Source organism: Stigmatopora argus, chromosome 13 (genome assembly GCF_051989625.1).
Source record: "Stigmatopora argus isolate UIUO_Sarg chromosome 13, RoL_Sarg_1.0, whole genome shotgun sequence".
Lineage (NCBI taxonomy): Eukaryota > Metazoa > Chordata > Actinopteri > Syngnathiformes > Syngnathidae > Stigmatopora > Stigmatopora argus.
This window is the reverse complement of record NC_135399.1, coordinates 12,301,522-12,325,214: the sequence shown is the minus strand read 5'-3', so window position 1 is coordinate 12,325,214 and position 23,693 is coordinate 12,301,522. Positions and strand designations below refer to the sequence as shown.

General features: G+C 40.5%; 3 protein-coding genes across 8 annotated transcripts in view; all 3 read right to left on the bottom strand.

Moving 5' to 3' along the window:
- tanc1b (tetratricopeptide repeat, ankyrin repeat and coiled-coil containing 1b) overlaps nucleotides 1-4,746 on the bottom strand; it is a 65,292-nt gene extending 60,546 nt beyond the window's left edge. For both annotated transcript variants that reach the window (XR_013304590.1, XM_077617009.1), the window contains exon 1: nucleotides 4,546-4,746. Coding sequence is in view for 1 of the 2 variants with exons in the window: in XM_077617009.1 (XP_077473135.1) it covers nucleotides 4,546-4,687 (142 nt within the window). In the remaining variant the exon portion in view is untranslated. The remainder of the gene's footprint in view (nucleotides 1-4,545) is intronic.
- Nucleotides 4,747-5,396: 650 nt separating this feature from the next.
- Nucleotides 5,397-6,876, bottom strand: dap1b (death associated protein 1b). Its single transcript, XM_077617289.1, has 4 exons — nucleotides 6,725-6,876; nucleotides 6,028-6,124; nucleotides 5,873-5,915; nucleotides 5,397-5,767 (listed from the first exon to the last, which is right to left on the bottom strand). Exons 1-4 carry the CDS (start codon nucleotides 6,795-6,797, stop codon nucleotides 5,648-5,650), a joined length of 333 nt encoding a protein of 110 aa, XP_077473415.1. The 5' UTR covers nucleotides 6,798-6,876; the 3' UTR covers nucleotides 5,397-5,647.
- Nucleotides 6,877-7,194: 318 nt separating this feature from the next.
- Nucleotides 7,195-23,693, bottom strand: part of LOC144086726 (plakophilin-4-like) — a 40,112-nt gene continuing 23,613 nt past the window's right edge. For 3 of the 5 annotated variants that reach the window (XM_077616779.1, XM_077616777.1, XM_077616778.1), the window contains exons 7-23: nucleotides 23,110-23,659; nucleotides 22,044-22,067; nucleotides 21,203-21,361; nucleotides 18,595-18,802; nucleotides 18,375-18,507; nucleotides 17,683-17,896; nucleotides 13,263-13,446; nucleotides 12,660-12,777; nucleotides 12,114-12,305; nucleotides 11,820-11,993; nucleotides 11,592-11,742; nucleotides 10,815-11,007; nucleotides 10,512-10,596; nucleotides 10,298-10,415; nucleotides 10,094-10,219; nucleotides 9,152-9,216; nucleotides 7,195-8,502 (exon numbers count right to left, since the gene is read on the bottom strand). In XM_077616779.1, the coding sequence (XP_077472905.1) occupies nucleotides 8,257-8,502; nucleotides 9,152-9,216; nucleotides 10,094-10,219; nucleotides 10,298-10,415; nucleotides 10,512-10,596; nucleotides 10,815-11,007; nucleotides 11,592-11,742; nucleotides 11,820-11,993; nucleotides 12,114-12,305; nucleotides 12,660-12,777; nucleotides 13,263-13,446; nucleotides 17,683-17,896; nucleotides 18,375-18,507; nucleotides 18,595-18,802; nucleotides 21,203-21,361; nucleotides 22,044-22,067; nucleotides 23,110-23,659 (2,940 nt within the window). In that variant the 3' untranslated portion in view covers nucleotides 7,195-8,256. The remainder of the gene's footprint in view (nucleotides 8,503-9,151; nucleotides 9,217-10,093; nucleotides 10,220-10,297; nucleotides 10,416-10,511; nucleotides 10,597-10,814; nucleotides 11,008-11,591; nucleotides 11,743-11,819; nucleotides 11,994-12,113; nucleotides 12,306-12,659; nucleotides 12,778-13,262; nucleotides 13,447-17,682; nucleotides 17,897-18,374; nucleotides 18,508-18,594; nucleotides 18,803-21,202; nucleotides 21,362-22,043; nucleotides 22,068-23,109; nucleotides 23,660-23,693) is intronic. The other 2 variants (XM_077616780.1, XM_077616781.1) reach the window with 1 other exon arrangement.

Below are 23,693 nucleotides of genomic sequence, written 5' to 3'. Positions count from 1 at the left end.
AGGTCGTTTATGTTTGTTTTTATTTTTTTTAACCTCTATTGTGGAAAACAATGGAACATAACCAAAACTGAAGTTAATCCTCAGTGTGGTTTCTGACATTCTAACTCAGAATTGAACTGAACCCACTAACTGTAAGACATACTAACCACAAGGCTGTACTGTTCTCAGCTCAAACCTCTTAAAACAATTCACTGTAGCTCTGCCTGCCCTTCCGCAATCTCACGGGATCTTGTACAAGTGCAGGTCAACATGCCTTCACAACAATTGAGTAGGAAGCACTATGTAAATAAAAGGTAGCCCTTTATCAGGCATGGAATCCTTCTAACACAATCAAGCAAACCGAGCAGGCAGAAAGGCACTAAACTTGGCACTTGCTGATTTTCCTGTCACTATTGTTGCAAATTATCACTGAAATGATCTGTTTGAATCTGGGGTGCTAGTGAACCAAAATATTTTCAAGATTGGGTTTGAATTGTAACCTGTAACGTGTGAAACCTGAAGACAAATGCAGAGAAGGAATCAAATCAATAATTTTGGCTTGTAGTAAAGAGTCGTACCGAGATCTGACTGTTACAGAAATTCACTTTCAGCTACTTCATTCAAGACAGTTGCAATTGACCAGTGATGGGCTGTACATGCCTCATGCCCAAAGTCAGCGGATAAAAGTACACAAATGCGCTAAAAAGTGAGGTGCTGCGTTAGCATCATGTGGTCTACGTCGCTAGATAAGATCACTACACTATTTGACAAATCCCTGTGCATTGACACATTCCACAAAAGAATGGGAACTGGCTACAACAACAAGCACTCCAAACATTGACATGCCACACGAAAAACACTATTTTGCTAGAATTCCAAAGCTGTTGGGACATTTTTTACTGTACAAAAAATATAAAAGCAACAGTTTATCCTAAGTAACCCTCAGAATGGAAATTGAATGATGTGATATGAGCATATTTTTGGAGTTTGCCGCATTCTCTTACTTTTCCACAAATAGAAATTCTGCATACCGTTTGTACTAGTCCTAGTAAGGTCCGCTTCTGTAGGTGCAGCTTGGGGCAAAGCCAGACAGTTTATTACTGTGTATAACAAGTTTCATCCAGTCATTAGTAGAGTGTGCGAACGGGAATTGCGCTTCCTGTCCTTGATAGTTTGAGACATGATTGATGCCGCAATTTTTGTCTGTCAGTGACGACAGTGTGTGAAAGGCAATTTATTTCAATCCCCTGACGGTTACCCTCCAAAGACTCCAGGCATCTTTTACAGGATTTTCAGCACTTACAGTTACATCTTAGGCTTCTTAAAGTGACTAAACCTGAAATTAACAAAGACAGGAGAAGACTCTGTGCATGTTTTCCCACATAAATGTCATACTTCATTTGACAAAATGGATGAAATCCAAACCAAGACAGCCATGGGCAATAATGTGCATGAAGCTGTCTTGACAACTCTTAGTGTAACGTATATTTATGGATGATATAACGTACTAAGGCAAACTCACAAGCCAATTTGGCCATGTCAAACTACTCAAAAGTGATCCTGGAACAAATATACCATTCACATCCCACAAAACACTTTGATGAATCATCAAATTCATGTGAATATCACTTATTAAATGTAGCTAAACCCTTGTAATTTTCTCACTCTCCCCAAAAAGAAAGAAAAAGAAAAACACATTTAACTTATATTCCCTAAAAATATGATAAATGCTGCCAGCTAACAATTCACGCAATGTCAGGTATGGAAATAATCATCACATTCATTTTCTATAGTGCTTTTTTCTCATATAGGTTAAATAAGAACTGAAGTCCATCCCATCTGCCTTTGGGCGACACACAAACTTAGAACCTCAGAACTTTAAGGCAGACCAAGACATACTAACCACGAAACCACCGTGCTGCCTTCGAAATCGCTTATCTTTTGGATTATTTTGCCTATAAATAACAACATTAAAACAAGTTGGGGAGTTTTACGAGCGGTTTTCGAAGTGTGAAACTAAGTGCAAACGTCCCAATGGCTGACCTTAGAGACTAACATTCCCGAGTATTGTTCTACTGGTACTTTTTTTGGGGTCTGACTGCCACAAATATGCGCACGCTCAGACTATGCAATTTCACACTGTGCTGCTCTATTCTTTGAACAGTGTTTGCATATACAGCGTCACACACTCGTGCTGATCTCAGAGGGAACGTCATGCTACGTCTCGTGGACACGGGTCAGCAAGAGAGACCAATGAGTCAATGTGGTAGGTAGGACAGTGTAGCACTTTACAATGGAACATATGAATAAACAGTTTTTGAGAAGCAGATACATTAGTCTCAAATGACAGTACCTACCTTAAATTTTAAACATTATCTCCATTCTTACATCATGGTGGGAACAATTTGGGAAAGTTATTTTTCTGTTCCAACACGACTGCTGTTTTGGGTGGAAGCGTCTGACTCAACCTCACCAAACACCTTTGGGATGAATTCGAACAGAGTTTGTGACCTCAGCGCTCATGCGTGTTCTTCCATAGACACACTCAAAATTATTTTAGGAAATCTCCCCAGGATAGTGGAAGCTATAATACTTAATAAAGAGATTTTGTTGTGTTCTGCCGACTTCCTTGAGGGCACCTTGGCAAGAAAATGTCACCCTAGAGCAATCGACTACTTGGGGGCTGGGGTGAACTACTGTGAATGGGTTGAATCATTTTTGCTTAAAAGCACAGCTTTGCAAAGTTACCAAAAGTTGAAGGCTGTTTGCTTTGAGGGGCTCACAGCATCTGTACTTATCCCCCCCTCTCTCTGTCTCAGGGTCTTTCCACAAATGTAAAGCAGGAACAGCTGTAACACAGGAGAACTTTCAATCCCAAACTATCACATGCTTTACATACTAACAAGTACCTCTGCATAGGCTGCGAACAAAACTTAAACTATGACATTGAATGGGGATCTTGCCATTTATTTTACAATCACAGTAAAAAAAAGTGTGTCAGTGGGACTGGCTATCATTTGAATGTTTATGAACAGGATACTTAAACGTTTGTATGTTTACCTTGCAAATATAAACACAAGAAAGGCATCCTCCAGTTGTTTATGTAATCGTATAGTGCAAGTGCCAATAAATTGATAAACAAAGCAATCAAGTTTGAATAATACACTCCGCTTATATCAACTCGTCTTTTGGGAGACATAAAAATACATTAGAGGAAAATATTCACACCTATTATCTTGACATTCCACCCAAAGGATGCAATATTATTTAACCATTGCAGCGATATGACTGACATTTGGCCTGGCAGTTTTCAGTACTCCAAGAAACCAGGACGGAATTCAAATTTGGAAGAAAAAAAAGAAACATGGCAAACCTTTTCCTACCCTCGTCATCAGCCTTAGATTCATGAAGATCCCTGTACGTCAATGAAGTCACTCCCTTCAAAAAAGTCCCTTCCAAAGTCGTAACCATGCCAATCTAGCGCCAGCTTCTGCGATGAGCCAACGGCCCTGAAGACCATGGAAACCAGGCTTTGTTCAGACTGAACGGCAATCAGTCTCTTGTGGTGCGTTTCTCTATTACCACGTCTTTGTGGTAAGTGAAGAAGCATCAAGCTGGCATTACAGTGCACTATAATGATCCCTTAATCAGAGTAAAATTGCCCTGAAATGGGGGTGGTGGAAACTTAATAGTAAGTATCTCTATGTCAACTGGGAGCCAGACTGACTCTCAGTGGAAATTTAACACTGTTTATAATAGTTTTGAATCCAACTTGGAATCATATGGTAGCTGTTGACATCGAATAACACATTTAATTCAGGGGTGTGGAGGCAGGATTTTGAAGAATATATGTATTCGGGTTAATAATTGCATTGTGAAATTCACTTTTTCTTCGGGCCAACGATTATGCATATCAACAATTCCATATCCGTGTCTTTTTTTTATTATCTTGATCATTTCACTACTTGGGGCTACTCGATGAGTCATGGCAATTAGTCATTGATATAAACGCAACAATCATATTAACTATTAAGGTTACATAAAGTTTGTTAAATCGCGAATATTTTGCTTTATATCGAGTGTGCGTTTTGTTTTATATCAGGTGTGCGTTCTAGTTATTAGACATTTTTCATCCGGATTTCACTGTCGTACACAACATAGTTAGATTTTAGGAAAAAACAGATATAAAACAAATGACTCGGAAGATCAGATCAATTTATAAAGCTCGTTCAACATGATAAACATTACCTGGTTTTGCCCATATGTGCGTTAGGGCGACGCTACCTCAGCCAAAAGTTTGATTCAACACGTGTTCGCCAAGTTGACATTTTCAATAACACCAAGCTGTAAAATATGGCGATTACTAAAAAAAATATTTAAAATAAGGTCGATCTGACAAATCGTCAATGATCGAATGGTGGATTGTCCGTGAAGCCCCCAAGACGCTGTCAGTCCCCCTGGAAGTTATGGCTGCTCCGCAGGGCATGCCCAAACATTTCTCCAGGCGCAACCCTAGTCGCTACTTTTAGCATTTATAATCACAATAGCAAAAACGTTACATCTTACCTAATAATTCCCACTTAGAGAAGAAAAATCGCGTCCCGCAGCACTTGAGAATAACTCCACACACTCCAAAAACTCTTTTGCTCCCACTTGATCCAGCTCTAAGGTAGACTTCCGTGGCAGGACTCCTCCTACTTCCCAGCATGAGGTCATCCGTACGGGTGGCTCATCATCGAAGGCCCGGTGGGCTGCACCGGTTCATCATCCAGCCTCCTCTCCTAAACCACTCCTTTACCGCCTCAGTACTGACGTTGACATACTACCATCAGGACCAATTCGTTAGAGGCACTGTTTCGAGGTTGCGAACGCAAAAAAATGGCCAAATTTACGTTTTTCCAATTTTTCTTTATTTTCTCATGTTTTGGCAAAAATATGCAATGCCAAAGTTTTACATCCTCTTTTAAGAGTTAACCCTGTTTGGTAGTTAGAACCTTGACCCAACAAAGTTCTAGCATCCATAGAACTGGACACCAGTTATAAATTATAAACCAACATTGTTTTGTATTGTTGTATTTATGAATCTTTAATGCATTTTAAATTAAATATGAATGTGAATATGAAAATCTATCCAAACACTAGAGCCCAAACTAATAAATTAAATAGTACTACAATCCTTTTTGCAAGGCAATACTTCCACCTAGTGGCAATATAAAGCCTTAGCGTGTGTTAATTTGACATTCATGTAAAAAATAATCCACTCTGGAGGCTTCATACTTGGCAAGAAGTATTTATATTTATTCGCAATCCTTTTGTTTAAAGAGTCACACTTGTTTTGAATAATTTGTAGGAATCTTCCCTGTATGAACCTGTGATTTGTCGCTACCTGGCGGACAACCTAAGCCATTACAACAACATTGCCAGAATCTAGTTTTATTACATGTATAACATTCCAAACAGTACAAAGAAATGGAGAAAAAGTCTGAACATTTTAAACATCACAAACCTCATTTTACACACAGAAACGTTATACTACAGTCATTAAACAAATATAAGCACACAGGGGCTCATGCTATTCAAAGAGGATATTTTCTTTTCTGGAAAGTGTAGAGCATTGAAAGAAGAAGCATCCATCTACAAGCATTAGCAAACATCAAAATGTCTTCCTTTAGAACTTCCTGGGCTGCTGGATGCAGAAGGTGAGACGAGGTGAGTGAGGCTTCTCCACGGCGGGCCGCACCTTGCTGTGCCTCACACTCACAGGGGTCTCGGGAAAGTCGTGGCTAAGCTAAACAAGGCCAAAAGTTGAAATCATTATCAGTAACAAACTCAATTTTGGCATCTATAGCTATTAATAGAAACCTCAGGCATTTCAAGAGCAAGGCAGACTTACCTTGTCAATAGTTCCTCCCAGAAGAAGACTCACTTTTTGCATCCTGTTGTAAACAGACAAAAATAATTCACTGACTGATCACATGAATATGTACAACAGAGATTTTATTCTTTAAGTTCAAAACAGGTTTCTAAATGATAATAAGTAATACCTACCTGGCTTTGTCAGACCTCTTGGTCTCCTTCTCCGGGGTCCCATGGGGGCCAGCCTCTTCCGAGCCCTTCTTAGCCACTCGCTTGCCTCCGGCCTTAACTGGTTAAAGGGTTGTTGAATTGCAGTAATCATGGCAATCAACTCAAACTAATAGTAGTCATTTGATTTTAGATGTTTTTTGGCCCAGAATAGTTTTAAAGAGAGGCAAAAAGAACCAAATAGAAACTAAACATTTGATAGTCAAGAACTGTTGGACAGCTACTCTTTTCTACTTAGGCAAAGAAATTATCAACGTTGCATTTATTTAATAAAAATCGTCAATTTGTTTTTAAAAAAGGAAAGAAAACCAATTAAAATGCAAGGTAAAGGGAAAAATATGCGTGTTACTCCTCGGCAAAATCCATAAAACGCAATTACAAGCCTCGCCCCCCAAAACAAACATTCCTAAAAACACGCACACACATGAATTCAATAAGCGCGTCACTGGATTGTCATTTTGTGATTGAATACATTACGAAAGGATGCATTTTATTGTTGAGTTAGTCACAACAAACGGGAAAAGAAAGTTGGGAAAAAGTGAAAATAAATCGAATAGAATGCTCACGTTGGAAGCGACTCCAATTCGAGCGCAAGTTCAGTGCGTCGAAGACGCCAAAACAAAACAACTTACAGCGAAGTAATTTTAAAATGGCCTTTTACCCGCAGGAGGATGTCCAGCCTTGAGCAAGCGAGTGTCTTTGGGGCCACTTTTGCTGCCTGGTTGAACCATCATCCAAACTTTTCGGGGAAAGAAAACAAACTCTTTTCTCGATGCTGCTCTACTCCGTTTTTTTATACGCTCAACAGCAGCTGACGTCACAAATTAAAAGCCGCACCCCTTGCCTTGTAATATGACGTCATATTAGTTTTAAATACAATTTCCCACCATATTTTTGGTGTTCTTTAAGATTTTATTAACTCAAAGGATGCAAGGGCCAATTTGAAATCCATCCACTTTAATTTATTAAACAGTTTGTATTTTTAAATAATTTATTTAAGGATTTAAATAGTCTTTTTTTAATGACTGAAATTTTCAATCTCCTGCAACACCACTTCATGTATAATTGCTAAATTCATAACTTCAGGCATCATTGAGGTTAAATGAGATTTTTAAAAAAGCCAACACGATGTAAAAAACAAAACTGTCCTTTTTTTATTATCATCTCATGTTTGAATTATGCACGTATGCCACGGTCGTCTCCACATACTTTCTTCATATTTCAATATACAGCATCTCTAAAGCTTTAATATGGCACAAGTTCATGATTTGTATAGCAGTGCAGATGAGCGTAAACCAGGCCACATGTACTGTATTTACAAGGAAACACAACATGGTTACAACAGTAACACTTTCATCCTTTTGTACAATCTTTTCTTGCGTCCATCAACGTTGGCTTGGGAACTTACATAAACAACCTCCATCTTAACTCTTCTCGCAGATCCTCGCACCACATGACTCACGCCTTTACAAGTTGGGAAAAAAAAATCTAACATCTAAAACAAAGCAGGACTGTCAATCATGTCCAGTTTTGTCCCCCGCATGATTTTTTTGTCTCTAAAATGGGGTACACACACGCCCATGATGATTAGCTGAATCTGAATGTATCCGGGATGTCTGAAAGATTATCCAGTGTTAAGATGCATTTTCCATTCTTGATGTACACCAAAAGTTGTGGCTGACCATCAAACGTCATAATATCCTTACAGATTTTTTTCCTGTGTGACGTGTTTTTTTTACATTTTAAAAATGGGTTAAAACAATGATTTTGTTGTGTGTACCCCCTTAACTACTTAAACTAATTCCCTTCTATTGGCACACATTCCATAATTCCCTCTGCTGTCGCTCCCCTACGTACAATGGCTATAAAAAAATCTACACACCCCTGTTCCAATGACAGGTTTTTGTGCTGTACAAAAATAAACCCAAGATGATTTCAAAACCCTTTTCCATGATTGTGATCCATAACCTCATCTCATTTTATTTTACTACACGTGCACTTTAGAATTCTTAGCTGCATTTTTCAAGTTGAGTTCTGCCGGTTTGAAATAAAAACAATGATGGAAAAGTTTTGAAATGGCGTCTGAATAGGGCTGTGTAGACTATTACAAGCACCATATCACACAAGCACACACATGGACGCACTTTCACATGTAGTTTTTGTAAAGTCAAGTTCACGCTTCGTGGTTGCGTTTCAGACCCACGAGTCGGGGGATCCGGGGTACTGCTCGGGCCGGTAAGAGGGCCTGCGCGTGCTGGCGTAAATGTCCACGTAGTTGTTGGTGGCCTTGAGCGTGTGCGTCTGCCCGCCGTAGTCCATGGCGGGCACGTACGTCAGCACTTCGTCCGCGTAGCCGTCGTCGTAGCCGTGCGGATGCTGCACGAACATCCTGTATGGGTCGTATGTCCTCCTGCCGACCTCGTCGGTGAAATACAAAGGCTGAGAGGAAGAAGAGTTGAAAAGGAAATTAATACCACGTCAATAATAAACCCCAAAAGCGTAAACTTATATTTTATTTAAAGTGAATGTAAATCAATTTTTTTTTGCATTACGGGTTAATATGGTCCAATAATTAGACAGCACAGAGAGGAAAACATTGATTTCCGCGGGTGGTTTCTCATTCTTTTATGATGTTCACCTAACAGGCCTCAAGAGAGATGAGACTAATGTAAAAGTCAATGGAAGCATATTTAATTAAACTTAACAATTGCTGAATTTATCTGGCAAAGAAGTCAATTTCATTGATATTTGACCTTGAAGACAAAACAAAGTGTGTTGCGTTGGAAAATGCAAACCAAAAAGGTGGAAATATTCTTAATTTGGTGTAAAGTGCAAATTTAAAATCAAAATTTAAATAAACAAATTTAATTACATTAATAGTTTATAATTTTACAATAATCATTTTAGTAGAATAAAATTGCAATACAAGAAGATTGTAGGAATTTGGTGAGATTAAAAGTGAAAAGGAGGGATGCATAAAAGAATTATTCTTTTGTTTTTTTCTTTATCCGAAAGGCATGACTACACAACTACCACATCCCGTGTTCCCCTTTGTGGTGCCAACAAACATACTCGTACTTTGACTCACCTGTGTTCGTCTGGGCTCCTCCCGCGTGGGTGACGGGTAGTAATACGGTGAAGGCTTTCCAGAACCTGCAATCAAAGTCAAAAACCTTTTTACAATTTAATATATGCAGATCCAGACGAGCTATGTGCTTGAAGGGGAAATCACAGTGCCGGCCGGCCAGGATGCTGAATTCCACTTGTTTACATTGCCCACAGGGATTGGGATTTACGTTGGCATGCAGTCTCGCCACAGGAATCCACAAAGCCTCGTTTCCACTGCTGCTCTTTTTTCCCCCTTTTTTTGTTTGAACTGCTCTCGCACTTCACTGCCAGTTAGGCGAGAGCTCTCCTCTGGCGTACCTTCTCGAGCCCCCTCACCCCCAACTTGCAATAATAACACCATTGTGTGGTCCAGTGTGGACTAGCAAGTCCATTTTAGTGCTGTGCGGCTTTCATGTAGGGCCTGTTAAACTGACAAAGGACCAAATTTGAAGCAAAAGAGAAGAAGCAAAGGGAAAAAAAACACCACAGCAGCCATTTTTTGGTCATTTTTAGTATTTGGGCCCGCAGTTCTGTAATGCCTTGAGGTTGGTCCTAAATCGGTTCCTCAAAACACGTCCATCTCGGGAATGCTCAACTAAAAATTCGATTTATATGCATTCTGGGACAAAAAAACTGTCTAAATCAAATCTGACAATGATGTTGTGTTTTGGGGCTGGCACATCAAAAGTCTGGCGGCAATTTGGTGGCGCTAATGGCTTGCAATGTGTTGGCAGGATGAGGAAGTGAATGCGCAGGTCAGCATTACGAGGGACACAGCAAGTTAAATGCTGCCCTTCTGAGGAAACCGGAGGGAAGAGGGCAATTAAAGTGGATCTACTTTCCATGAGCTTATCTGTGTGCTGCTGCATTGCTGCCTTCAGGATGTTTTTAGCAAAGATTAATCTTGAAACAGTGCCACTACCTGTATACTGGATTTGGTGAATACTGTTGTCCACTGGGTAGTTGTAAAACTGCATAGTTGACTGTGTTCTCGGATAATCTCTCAGGCCGTGATCGCGAATGGCGGGAGACGACATGGCGCTGGCGGCTGCGAAAAGAAAAGTCGCCCATCAGCGGAGGGACTATTGCAAAGCAGCGGCCAGTGCCAAAAGTAACACGACTTTACCAGGGTGGTTGAGGGGGGACAGCTGAGTACTGTTGGTGGGGAGGGTGGGCTGCGATTTAAACCTGTCCCGCTCGAGTGTGGATACGGGAGTGAGGAAATGGTTTTGAGTCCAGCCGTCCTGTGAGGAAAGCACAAAGGAAGTAGACAAATATTTGACTCAAATGTGAAATACACAAAAGTGAAAAAAGGAATACAAATGAAAGCAGATTCTTACTTTCTTATAAATGGCACGTAAATCTCTGTACTGCCACAATGTGCTGAGCACCTGAGCAGACGCCTTGACCACTTTTAGAGAAAACCTGAAACACATACAGCAAATATATATGAACAATATATATATATATATATATATATATATATATATATATATATATATATATATATATATATATATATATATATATATATATATCCTCATCCTTCATATATGTATATGAAATGTGTTCTGGCACTTGTAAACTATCAAGTCGTGTCTAATATGATCTTGGCTTTTGACAAACATACTGCACAATCATACCGGTCTCCTTTGCCCTTGGTGATGTTGACTAGCTTCTCGATTCCGCCCGTGTCTGCCAGCGCCTTGGCGTTCTCCATGTTCCTGCTTGTGACCTCATGCAAGGTGCAACAGATGGCCGCCACTGTCTCGTCCGACAGCAAGGTGGTATTTCCCCCAGGGAGGCGGTTGACCAGGTCCCTCATGGCGTACTTCCCTGAGAGGGAGGAGGGAAATGTGGAGCTAATTTTTTATGACAGCGCCTTATGCTCATGATGGTGTGTGGGTTACAGGTGCAGGTGCAATATATTCACTTATGTCACTTCCTATCATGGTAAACTGAGCTGTCCTGGTCATGAATGACTTTGGTGTCATGATAAGGCAGTGAGGGATACTGTATGTCATAGTTGCCTCAGCATTTTTAGAATTTGTGCAGTTATGAACTACTGAACATTAGGGTCATTGGAGAACGATTGTATAGATTGTATAGATGGCATTTTATAGAAAGGCGAATAAATGAACCAACCAAAATAGTTTGCAAAATGACATCCTGGTCAGTTAAATCGCAAATTGTCATGCAAATTTGGTACAGTGGCATCCAATGTTACAATAATAATAATAATAATAATAATAATAATAATAACAATAATAATAACAATAACAATAATAATAATAAACAACGACACTTAAGTGCTACTTTCTGTACACCTCAGTGATGTTTACATTTAGATGAGATTTTGGTGTTGGCATTCCATCAAAATTTGTTTTTTTGTTGGTTGAGTAAGAGTATGAGGCTCTTACCAATGAGCTCTTTGTTTCGGACATCCAGAGCCATGTTTCTCAGTGCGGTTGCCACCGAACATACCACCCGATCATTATCCATCCGCAGGAGCTCCACAAGGATAGGCAGTCCTTTCTCCTTACGCACTGAAGCCCGGATGTACGCTGCAAACTGCTCCAAAACGTGCCATGTCCACAGTTATTCTAAGGAAGACTAATATAGAATGGTGCCTTGAGGTACGAGTTTACCTTCCAGTTGCCAGCTGACAGATTCTGAAGTGACCCGGCAGCGCCCTCAAGTGTGGAAGGATTGGAGCTCTCGGCGAGTAACGTCAAGTAAGGCTTTACCACCGCAGGGTGCCACAGCATCTCGGCCCCCATGGGTGGCTTTGAGAAACCCGGAATGGGTCCCACGCCATCCCACTGAGGATAAAAAAAACGCTATATTTAGCGAGGAAGTGATATATTTTAAAAGGTTAGCGGGCAAAAGCGTTAAATCCCTCACTTTTGTATGAGCACTGCTTATTATAGAAAAACACTTACGGTGTCTTCCTGTGAGTTCTTTTTCTTCTTTTTCTTCTTCCTTCCCCAGCAGCTGGAGCTGACATCTTTGCATGGCGATTCACTTCCCAGAATGGCGTCGACCTCCTGTACGCCAATCAGGCGCGACGGAGGCAGCTCTAGCTCCAGGCGGTACGACAGGTTCCTTAGCGTGCAAATGCAGTTCTCCACTATCTGATGGTTACACAGGGACAGACAGCAGCTGAGCAAATTAACACTGCACACGTCTGCTCTGGTGGTTTACAAAGGTGTGCTCCATATTAGACGGGAGTTGCAATGAAAACATATCAATCATAATGTGAAGGACTCCATTCACAACAGAACACATTTTTTTGTAATGGCTAAACTGTGTATACACACATATTTCCCCTATTCATACTCAAGCATTATAGTAGATTTCTACCCATTTGGAAGGGCAATTACGAAATTTAAAAACAACACAAAGGTTATTTTATTCCTGTTTATGTTCATGTCCCTTTAGTTATGTCTCTCCGGATGTGTGCTTGAGTATTTTTGTCCTGTGTGTACCTTGCTATCAAAGTCTGAAGTGTTGACGCATGCTTTGATGACGTAGAGCAGTGAGTCAACCAAACCCTCACAGGTGCGCATCTGTTTTCGGGCCTCCTCGCCAGCTGAGCTCAGGTTCCTGTTTGAAGATCAAACATGCATGAGCATGTGCAAACACACAAAAAGACAGATCAGTGTGTGCCCATCCTAGGTGTGTAATCATTCCTGCACTGCATCTATTATGAATGAAATGTGTGTGGAATGGCTGACTGAATTCATTCCATCCTACTCTGAGTGTATACACACAGTGGTTACAATAGATGAGAGGAGGAGAGGAGTGAGATGGCATTGAGTCATATTTCACCATGATGGTTTTTATACTATATATAATAACATAAAGAGCATCTCAAAAGTGACTGCGTTAGGTTTGTTATTTTCAAGTGTTCTTTGAATGCACAAGGAGTGCAGGATAGGTCTTTCCCAATGTAATGCTCTTAATGCATCCCACAATGCATTGCCAGTCTACAAAGTATACAATAATTCAAAAGATGACCCTTAGAAATTGCAAACGACAGAACACCACTTTCCCACACGAGGGTGCAATTGTGTCGAGTGTGGGGTTACCTCAAGCAACCTGTGGTGTTTCTCAGGACCAGCGACGAGTGAAATTTAAGTTTGTGGTCCTCTTCAAAGGTTGAGCTGCTCCATCCCGAGTGGGGTATAATCACAGTGTTGGTCAGAGTGGATAAGGCGTCGCGGATGATTGTCATCTTGACGGCGTCGCAAGACGACAGATTCCACAGCACCCCTGCGGAGATGGAGCACGCAAACACGGTCAAGCAGGGGAAGAGGATGGCAGGGTGCTTACATGGACTCACGCAAGCCTTCAGGATATGTTAGTGGTTGTGTGCACTTTGATAGAACCCCACAGAGATGGGTTGACAATCAAGGCTTTAAATAGCTGTATGAGAGTGACCAAAGGCAAACAAAAAAGCAGATAAAACTCTTGAATGGGATCTCAATGCCTTAATAGCGTGTATGTATAGAAATATTTGTGTCTCTGGAGCATCCTCCTGTGCATACATAACAATATCATAAAAAAGCCTTGTAAATTTGACACACCGCAGGGATTTTAGCAGTTAAACTAAAATGCTGCAATTACAAACTTAATACTTCTGCAAACAATACTAGAGAGATCTCAGTCTCCACATGTCATCAGCAAATACAGCATAAACAAACTAATATAAAGAAATTGGAAGGCCATTATGACTGTGAACCAATATAAATGTGTGGTAGTCTTGTATTTTTATATATACACTACAAATGGAATTATACCTGTTTTTTAAAAGGGCATTTGCAACAAAAATGAAGGCTGCAATTTTGTAATTTTATTAAAAGCACTAAATTATTGAACATGATTCATTTTTATTGGCCAAATAAAATTAAACAGCGGGCCAGTGCTAGCCCCCGAGCCTTGAGTTTAAAACTTTAGACAATCACATCCATCTTCCAGATCGCAGCTGAATACCTTCAGGGAGAAAACATGAAAAAAATGGAACAAAAGGCATTGCTCCCGCATATGAAATGAAACATAAATAATGTAAGTATTTAAAAAAATGCTCCCCTCCTTTCATTCAACTCAAATATGCCTTTTTGTAGGCACGGCTAGACATGCATAGTCCTTGGCATTCTTTAATGCTGCATCTGTCCAGGATTAGCTCGTATGTGGCATGTTCCTCTAATTAGATGCTGTTCACTGCCAAGCTAATGCTGCAGCATAGCTTGATTTCTGAGGGGCAACCATTAACACAGGAGAAGGCATGTGTTACCAATAGAGAGCAAATACTCGCATGACAATGCGACAACCATATGACAAAGCACACACAATATGATGTTAACATCCTATCCTATCTTCTCAGTTCATAGTGCACACTCTTCATTTAACGTGAACTGATGAAGATGATAATAGTCTATGATATGACCTCGGAACCCATTTAAACAGACCCACACACCGTCAGAAAGTGTGCCTGCCGAGAAACGCCTTTTGCATTCTAAAGTGCTTAACATCCATTAAAAGCCCGAGTACATGCGGAGAATATCAGCATTTCATTTGGACTGAAAACACTTTAAATAGCCCAGCAGATACTGCATTCAAAGACATTCACAAAAAGGATGTAGCTTGTTTAGAGGTTGAATACTGTGCACAAGTGAGGTCGTATCTGAAACAATCCTCATGGCTACATTTCCAACCTGTCTCGTCAAATCTTACGTGAGCAACCTTTGGGTCGTGACAGCACCTCGGGTGTCGTGGCAGGGAATCAGTCACCTTGGAGTTATATTGTTCTTGTAAAGCATGTTATAGAATTGTTCAAAGACAACCAGAATCTCGCAGAAAGTCTAATCTATCAAGCAGGAAGGATTTCGTCCGGATGTAACACAGGCCCGTCAAGATTAGTAGACTTATCGGAACAACGTCGACTGGTTAATGTCCAGGTCTCTCAAGACTTTAACCAAAACCTTTGAATGGTAAGATTAGCAACGCCAAAGCCAGTGGCTAGAAATTCCCAAAATTGTTTTGATACACAGGAATTCTAAGATGCACAAAATATACAAAAAGAGTGCAGTCAATATTTAATATCACTAGTTCCAGGTCCAAACACACCATAGGTAGTGTCCAGACTTGGATCGGGAACTTGAAATTTGTTTTGAATGTTGGCTTCTCATACCTGTCAACCTCGGCTAATTGCTCCATGGATTAATGATTGCAATTCCCCTTATTAAGTGATAAGTGATAAACCGTACAAATGCAACGCAGCATATATTTGCTCACATAGGGCGCACTTAAATGTCTAAAATTTTCCCCAATCAGTCAGTGCGCTTTTTTATGCACTAAATTCAAGATTTTGCAGATTTCGCTGTTGACGCTGACAGCTTGACTGTCTAAGTACATTGCTTACTGACGCGCGTGCGTATATCATGGTAAAAGCACATATCAGTCGACAATGACGTTTTTGTCTGCTACCAGAGCCAAAATGGGTAAAACGAGATCGGTTTTACAAAATACTTTTTTTATAATTGTTTTTTCCCGTACAAAAGTTGTTATATGGCATACACAATTTGATGTGATGAAAAAGCCTATAAAATACGGGAAAAACCTATAAATTGACAGGTTTGACTGCTGCTCAAGATGATTCAAACCCATTTTGGGAGAAATCAAGAATTCTCAAGGCAGGTTTTAATGACACCACAAAAATCACTCAGCAACCTATTTGACCCACCTCTGATATGAATTTGGAACAATTAATATGGGAATGGCATCTAAAAAGCACAGTTGAGTCACAAGGTTGTCAGAAGTGTACCAGGGCGAGCAACGAACATAAATCATCCTTGAGACGTGAGGTTATCAAGTATTTTCCTTCGTTGGGCGACATGTTCCCTGGTGCTTTGACCTGCTTTAGAAACACTGACTCCGTTTTGTGTGTTTACCTGAGGTCAATGTTATGACACCACGACCAGGAGTGTTTCCTGAACAAAGCCCAGAGGGCAAAACAAAGGGGATTTAAAAAAAAAAACATCTGCAGGCAATAAACCATGAACCAACAACCTCAAACTTGCAAGGTTTTTCTTTTTCTTTTGCCTGTCAGCCACAGTAAAATATGACTAAAGCATCAGATCTAATAAGGAGTCATTTTTTTATCTGCTTCCGTTTACCAATAACTAAGCTCATAAATGATTAGCTTCTTTCTCTAAACAAAAAGGGCTTTGCTGTCAGCATTCTGGTAGCATTGCCACAACTTTTATCTTGCGACACAGACATATTTATGTTAAGTCTAGCGTTATAGACTAATCTTAAGCGATGATGCACGGGTTGCAGGAAGTACATGTCAACCTTCAGGACAATCATGCTGTTTTAATCTGCAACACAGGTGATATAAATGATGAAAGCTCTGATTGTATTCAATGTCATACTCCCCAAGCAATCGCTAAACGTTAAACACCCAATAAACCGTCTACTGCTCAGATTGTAATGCTCTTTCTTTAGACTGAAGGGGAAAAAAATCTTAAAAAACAAAACTTTACAGCTTAAAAAGTGACACAAGTGCATACCTTGTAGCTGAAAAAAAAAACTCTGCCAGGAATAAGAATGTCAAATATTCCATGGTGAATTAAAGTTATTTCAGTGTGCTTAAGTATGACTTGAGGCCATTAATGCACCGTGTTTTTGGACCTCGTTATCTAAACAGAGTGTTTCAGGACAAAACAGTAACTACAACAGCTGAATGTTGAGCAGACAGGTTGCCATTCTGTTCAGACAACATGAACCCTGACCCGGAGCAGTGTGTCATTTGTTTTTATGTTTCGCAAATGAAACATAACAAGCTGTTGGAGCTCCTAAGGTAGTTGTGGAAGAGCCATTTGTAAATTTTTGGGATGTTGCACCTTGACAATATTGGAAAAAATAATAGATGCATTAGTTGATTGTTTTTTGAGGGGGGGGGGGTCACAGTACAATTACTGTGACATTACATACATTTGTGAGTAAAAGACATCCTGCCTATTTAAAATGTAGACTGAGAAATTACCTTTTTAAATGCTATGTAAAGAAGTATATATTTTTCATCTCAGTTCTCGCTATGAAAATATGCTACAGTACTGTGTTAGTCTGTCCTATCTTTGTAAAAAGACTGTAAGCACTGGGCCTGTAACACGAAACACTTGGAATATGGGCTGGAGCTGAGCAAAAACAGCTGAATCAACCACCTGGGAGCCAAATGGTTCAGCTTGCTCATTTTTTGCTCCACCCTGATTCCAAACAGTGCGGACTTACAGCATGTTTTCTGGGCTCAGATGACAAACAGAAGTGAAATGCCTACAATTCACTCCTTGTCTGTCCTGTCAGCATTACAGAAATAAACTACATGACATGGGCCCTCATTGTAAAAACAACCCTCCAAAGTGTGCAGGAGAACATCATGCCAAAAACAATCGATTCTTTCGATACGCTGTGAATTAAACATTTTGAAACCAAAGATTGCTGGCTCACCTGTGACGAGCTCTCGAACCTCTGCGTCAACACTTTTCCTTAGCAGACGGAGCAGAGCTGGGATGCCACCTGCGTTCCTCAGAGCAATCTTGTTTTCATCCATTACTTTTCCATACACTAGGTTCCTCAGAGCTCCACAGGAGTTCCTCTGGACCTCCAGCACTTTATGGTCTAGTAAGTCAACCAGGTGTTTGATCCCGCCCAGCCGACATACCTGTATAGAGAATCAATTAAAATAACTAAAATAACCACACTGTTAAACATAAAACCATCAGTGTAAGTGTCATTCCATGAATTGTATGACAGTAATATTCCCAATCTCCATTTGAAATACAGGGTGCGCCTTATAATGAGGTGCGCCTTAATAGTCGTGAAAATACGGTATGTAAATATACTGAATGTGAATGTTGTATTTTTTTATATTGATTTTTATTAATCAGATTTTAGCATATATGTGTTATGTAAAATAATATATGAAGGAGAATTGTCAATAATTCTGCATGCTATGTCAAATATAGAAAAAAAACCTTATTACTCAAATCCAATATAGTGAACTTTGAGTAGAACCACAAGCATATGTGATGAAAACAAGTTAGACATCTATGCTTTGAAATCATTTCATACACTGAGCAAGTTATTGTCATTGTTGTTTTTGGTCGGTAATGGCTTGATAGCGTGAGACAAGTCCTTACCTCGGCCTTAATTCGGTTATCACCGAAGCAGAGGTGCTGAAGGTAGGCGGCTGCATTGGCCTGCACGGATGGGAAGTGGTGCTGCAGCATGTGAATCACTTCTGTCAGCTCTGGGTCGCGCCATGCAAACTCCCTGCAAACAAAGGTTTGCATGAACAGCATGGAAATAGGTGCACAATGGAAACATTTCTGTTTTTCTACTACAGTTTTCAGAGCCTACCTGGGGTCCTTCTGGATGCTGTCTATTGAGGGTGAGCGGGTGGGATCATCCATGATGCCAGCCTGACGGCTGTAGTTGGACTCGCATGGCCGATACTGCGCCGAGCGATACGGATCCGCATAGGTGGCAGCTGTGTTAAGAGCCAAGTTTGTTCTTTGGTAAGTCATGGCACCGCGTTGACTTGATGTCCGCTGGAGACTCCCCATGCCTGAGGCCAAAAAGATAAAGCCCTCAGAAAAATGAAATCCAAACAAGACGTCATGCAAACGGACAAACCTGAGCGATATCGGCACCGTCTAAAGGTTCGGATTAAGAATTACAATGGCGCAGCCACTCTGGCGAATGCTGCGGATTCCCGAATCTGGATCCAATTAATTTTGTGGGTATAACACAGCTCTCATGGTTTCACAAAATAGCAACTCCTCTTCTTCAAAAAGTCCGTTTGCTTGTTGCTCTGTTTTTACAAGATTGTGTTGAGCCGTGAGGACTCGGGTTGCTTTTGGGAAAAACAGTAAAAAAAAAAGCTGCGCACTGAGCTGCAAATCCTCTCCCCCGCTCCTTCTCACTGCCCTGTGCCACCGTATGCTTAAAAGCTAATCTTGCCAAACACAGCAGAGTGGCAACGTTAAGCCGAGACCTGCTCAAAATAGCCAGATACCCACATGTAAAGAAGGGAGTGTCTTACGGCATGCTCAGTAGCCTTATGCCTCTACACACAGTTATTTCGACAATGTTTTTTATTATTGTCTATCTATCTATTATTCTATTATTTTTCAAGCCTTAATAGTTGATTAAATAACAATTGATGCCGAGGCCTGTACCACTCAACTTGCAAATATTTTTCATTTGCATTGAGTATGGATTGACTGCACAACTACTTTTACAGGGATCTTGTTTTTTTTTTAACACACGTATGTCCACCTAAATACAGAATGACAGTACTTTTGCACATAGGCAAGCTGTCGGATGGCACCCTTGATTCACAGTGCCTGACTGTTCCTGGGGCGCAGGTCAGATCTCCATCAGTGCAGACCATTTCCATTTTCCTACTCCCTCCTTCATACCAGGAGCCAACATGTCAGCTTGAGTTGCAGCTCCAAAAACACAATTTCCTTGCATGGCTGCTCTTGCGTAAGGCCAATATACCAAACGATTAGTCTAAACATAGTGAAGCCTAAATGCAATTTGAGCATCATTATTTTGATTTAAGATAAGATTTATTTTTCAGTCAGAGATCATTATCGATAAAAATAAGAACACCAATTTGGTCAGAGAAGGTACAGAAGCACAATATTCCACTTCTAAAAGTAAAATTAAAAAAGCAAGAAGAATAGACAACATTGATAATAATAAAGTCTTAAAATACGTATTGATCTATCAATATGTCTGTTTTTCTCCCATCTGCGAATACTCCTGAACCCAAATTGGAGTTATTTTTTTCTGATTTAGTTTGATGATGTTTATTTTATTTTATTTCCTAGCTTCAGCATTCACATAAACCCAACAAACCCAAATAAACAAACTTTTGGTCATATGGAGTGAAAATAAGTGATTTCTTTTTGTCAAAACAGAGTTTATGTCAAATAATTTTTATGATTATCCCTCTGTGTTCCAGTCCGAAAACCCACTAAAAATACATCAGTAAAATAAAAAAATAAGGCTAAAAAGCCAGTCAATGTGTACTCCTGTAACACCTAAAGCTCAGTTGCTTTCTGTCAATTACAGTGGCCTGTCATTGGGACTTCTTCACAGCTATGAATAGCTATTATTAGGACACTTGGTCGGTTTTGATCACATCTTAAATAAAGCAAGGTACTTGGAGGTGCAGTTTGGAGGACCTCCGGGACTTAAAACATGGTTTTTACTTCTGTGAGTGATGTCCAATTGTTTTAAACTAGGAAGGCTGCAGTGAATGATGTTGTTTTAACGCCAACGACAGCAATAGAAGTCCATTCCGGTACTTTTATAGTCTAAATGGATTGGACATTCCTCGGCACATGCTAGAAATGTCCCAATCACATATTTTTTCACCCAAACTATAGTAATGGATTAAAGAAAAAATCAGCCATCCAAATAAAAAAATCCCTCTGCTGGTGTCTACTTTGGCTTCCGTTGTTTCTGGCTGTGTTGCACAGTATATAAACGTATTTTACTGTTGTTTCTTTTGGCAATATCATCTGCATTACTTTGTTTATAGCTCTAAAAATATGAATGAACATGTTACATGTTGGAAAAACTCAATATTTAGGCACCTAACTCTGAAGACCTGAAAAACTATGATCAAGGAAGGGTAAAAGGGGGATTTGAATTAGGGTCACCTCTAAAGGAACTACTGTAGGCTCATAAGCAACCACCTAGTCACTATGACGGCCAGACTAAAAAGCAGTCTAATGGATGCCTGACTGGCAGGTCGCAGCTAAGCCTTTTGTATACCCAGCGTCAGAGATAGTGACCATGTGAAAGAAAATAGGCAGTGAGGGACAGAAATAATGACAAGCACATTTGTGGTGCTAAAGGGCAGACAGGCTGCGATGTTGCATTCTTCAATAACAATGCACCTCCAAGGCACAAGCCTCAATGTTAAAGTATGCCATAATTTTCCTCCAACCTGAAGCGCTTCTGCAGAGGGTGGCCTGTTGCGTGTTGAACAAGGGGGCTTGGTACATGCGGTCCTCAAAGATGGGCGCAATACGACGCTCTGGAGATACGGTGCCCCTCAGGTCTTGGCCCAACTGGTTGTGCTGAGTGGCATACGTGTTACGCATGCCTGCAAACACAAGAGAATGGATTTTAGATTGTAATGAAAAGATCAGATATACTGATGAGGTTCATTTTGCTTGAAATAAACAGTAGAAATGGCATTTTCAAGTTTCACATCAACCATGCTTAATACACTGCGAAGCCCACAGGACAAGTGCACAGTTGGCAACTAAACTGCTCATTGAACATTTCATCAGGCTTCACAAGTCTCACAGGTCCCCTCCAACTGGAAGAGCTCACATTGCAGAGAAGCAATTTTTCCCATGAACAACAAACAAACCAAAGAGTTCCTCTTATATTTTTGAATAGACAAAATGTCTGCCATTGCCACATTATACTAAATTAACCTAATTGTAGAAAAAATACAATTTTATGATAGCCTAAACAAAAATATTAGTTTTTTTTAATAAATGCAATATTTTTTCATTAAATTAGAACTTTTATCAAATATTGAATGAATGGGAAATGATCTAGAGTCGGACAGTATTCGTTTGTGTGTGATGTGGCCCAAAATGATTATACATTTCAACCTCATGCAGGATGTTGTCAAAAGGCAGAAATGCTGGCGGTATGATGTGAGATGAGTACGGGCCAGGCCACAAAGGACAGTCATCCCCACATTCGACAACTGCAGCATGCATAACACACACGCACAAGACCAAGAAGGGGAGAAAGAATTAGAGGTTCACCTTGAACATCATCCAACACAGAATCTGAAGAAATCCCCAGGCAGAACAAAGTCAAGCACATAGACAGTTCACATTACAACATCAGCAGTTCAGAAAGGGTTGTTTAAGAGGAACATATAGTAATAATAGTCGTAGTTGTTGGGACTTGTATACTACATCAACTAGATGGCAGCTGTGCAATAGGGAATTTCATACAATGATTAACCAATATTAATCCTTATATAAGGGGCATTGGTTTATAAATCCCACTGATGTCTTTGGAAAAAAAAACTGGTCTTTAAGTTGCACGTTATTGTGCAGAAAATATGGTAATGTATTACTTAAGGTCATTCTTTTGTTTGTGGTTTTTGTTGTGCTGTGATCTTTGTGCAGATCATTTGCTTTCCTTTCAATGGGAAAAAGATCAATTTATGTACAAGTGTATAGAGCTAGACTCAAAACATGTCATCAGTTACTGCAAAAAAAATTGCTGTGACAGCCCACTATAATAGCATTACCGACTTTATATCAAAAACTGACTCGATGGGCTATGACATTCATGCGTTCCTTGAAGAAGTCCCTGCTGCAAGTCCTGTAAGCAGCACATTGACACACCGTGATTCACACAGCGACTTTGCCAAAGGGAGCAAGGACACACACAAGAGAGTATCTCAAGAAGAGTCATTTGACTTGTGTTATTCCATTGTCAATGACTTTGCTCATGTTAGAAGGGAATGGGTGGACAAAGGGTGGGAAAAAATATGGCCTTAATAAAAACAAAGGTGCATTTTGAAGAGATACAAGGCCAGCCAACAAATGAAAATATTCTCTTGATTACCATGGTCCGTTTAAATGCGAATTTATAAGACTGTCCTAAAAGGAATAGATTTTTTTAAACCACATTAGTCTTTTTTACCCTTTATTCTGCTACATTAAAAAAAGTAATTTAACGATTGTTTGATGACTGAGTTGTTTTGCGTTTAGGCTTTTAATAATCATATTTTTCAAATTATTTTGTTCTCTTGCAATATTACAACTCTACTCTTCTTATATATGGATACTTGATTCTCACAGCAAGTGTTTGTACCTGCAAGGCTTTCAGGCCGTGACCTCCGCTCATAAACGTCGTACCCCTGCGGCCTGTAAGGGTCAGCGTTGTGCATGAGGGTATGGGGCAGAGTTGAGCTGTAGTGTTGGGGTACGGCCACCATGCTTGCTCGAACCGGAGACGAGTGACAGAGCTGCTTGCCCTCCGTCAGTGTCAGAGGCGAGCCCACGCGACCCGACGAAGAGCCCACCGAGGCCTGGTAGGGTGACGTTGTGCGGCTTGTGCTTGCCGGTCTGGAGTTGGCAGAACCCACACGTCGTAGAGCGGCCGGGGAGTTTTTCACGGTGGAGAGAGGCGAGCCACCGCTTCCAGCACAGTTGGTGGAGGAGGGCAAAGTGGTGGAAAAGATACAGGAGAGGGGTTTGGGCTCCGTGACAATGGGCGAACCGTATGTGCTGCCTGCACAGGTACGCAGGGAGCCGCGGGGGGGTGACACGCTGCTCACATGGGACGGGGAGTGAGAGCGAGAAGGCACTGAGCTAACTCTCCGCATTGCACGGCCCGGCACCACTCCACCCACGGACAGGACCTGAAGAGCAACAATGACAACGCAATCGTCTTGC

Bases quoted from the DNA above. Each gene is read 5' to 3' on its own strand.
- dap1b (XM_077617289.1), bottom strand. From the start codon at position 6,797: ATGATGGTTCAACCAGGCAGCAAAAGTGGCCCCAAAGACACTCGCTTG. The intron at 6,125-6,724 runs GTAAAAGGCCAT...CCCTTTAACCAG, and splicing joins GGCTGGACATCCTCCTGCGG to TTAAGGCCGGAGGCAAGCGA. The intron at 5,768-5,872 runs GTAAGTCTGCCT...GGCCTTGTTTAG, and splicing joins TGGGAGGAACTATTGACAAG to CTTAGCCACGACTTTCCCGA.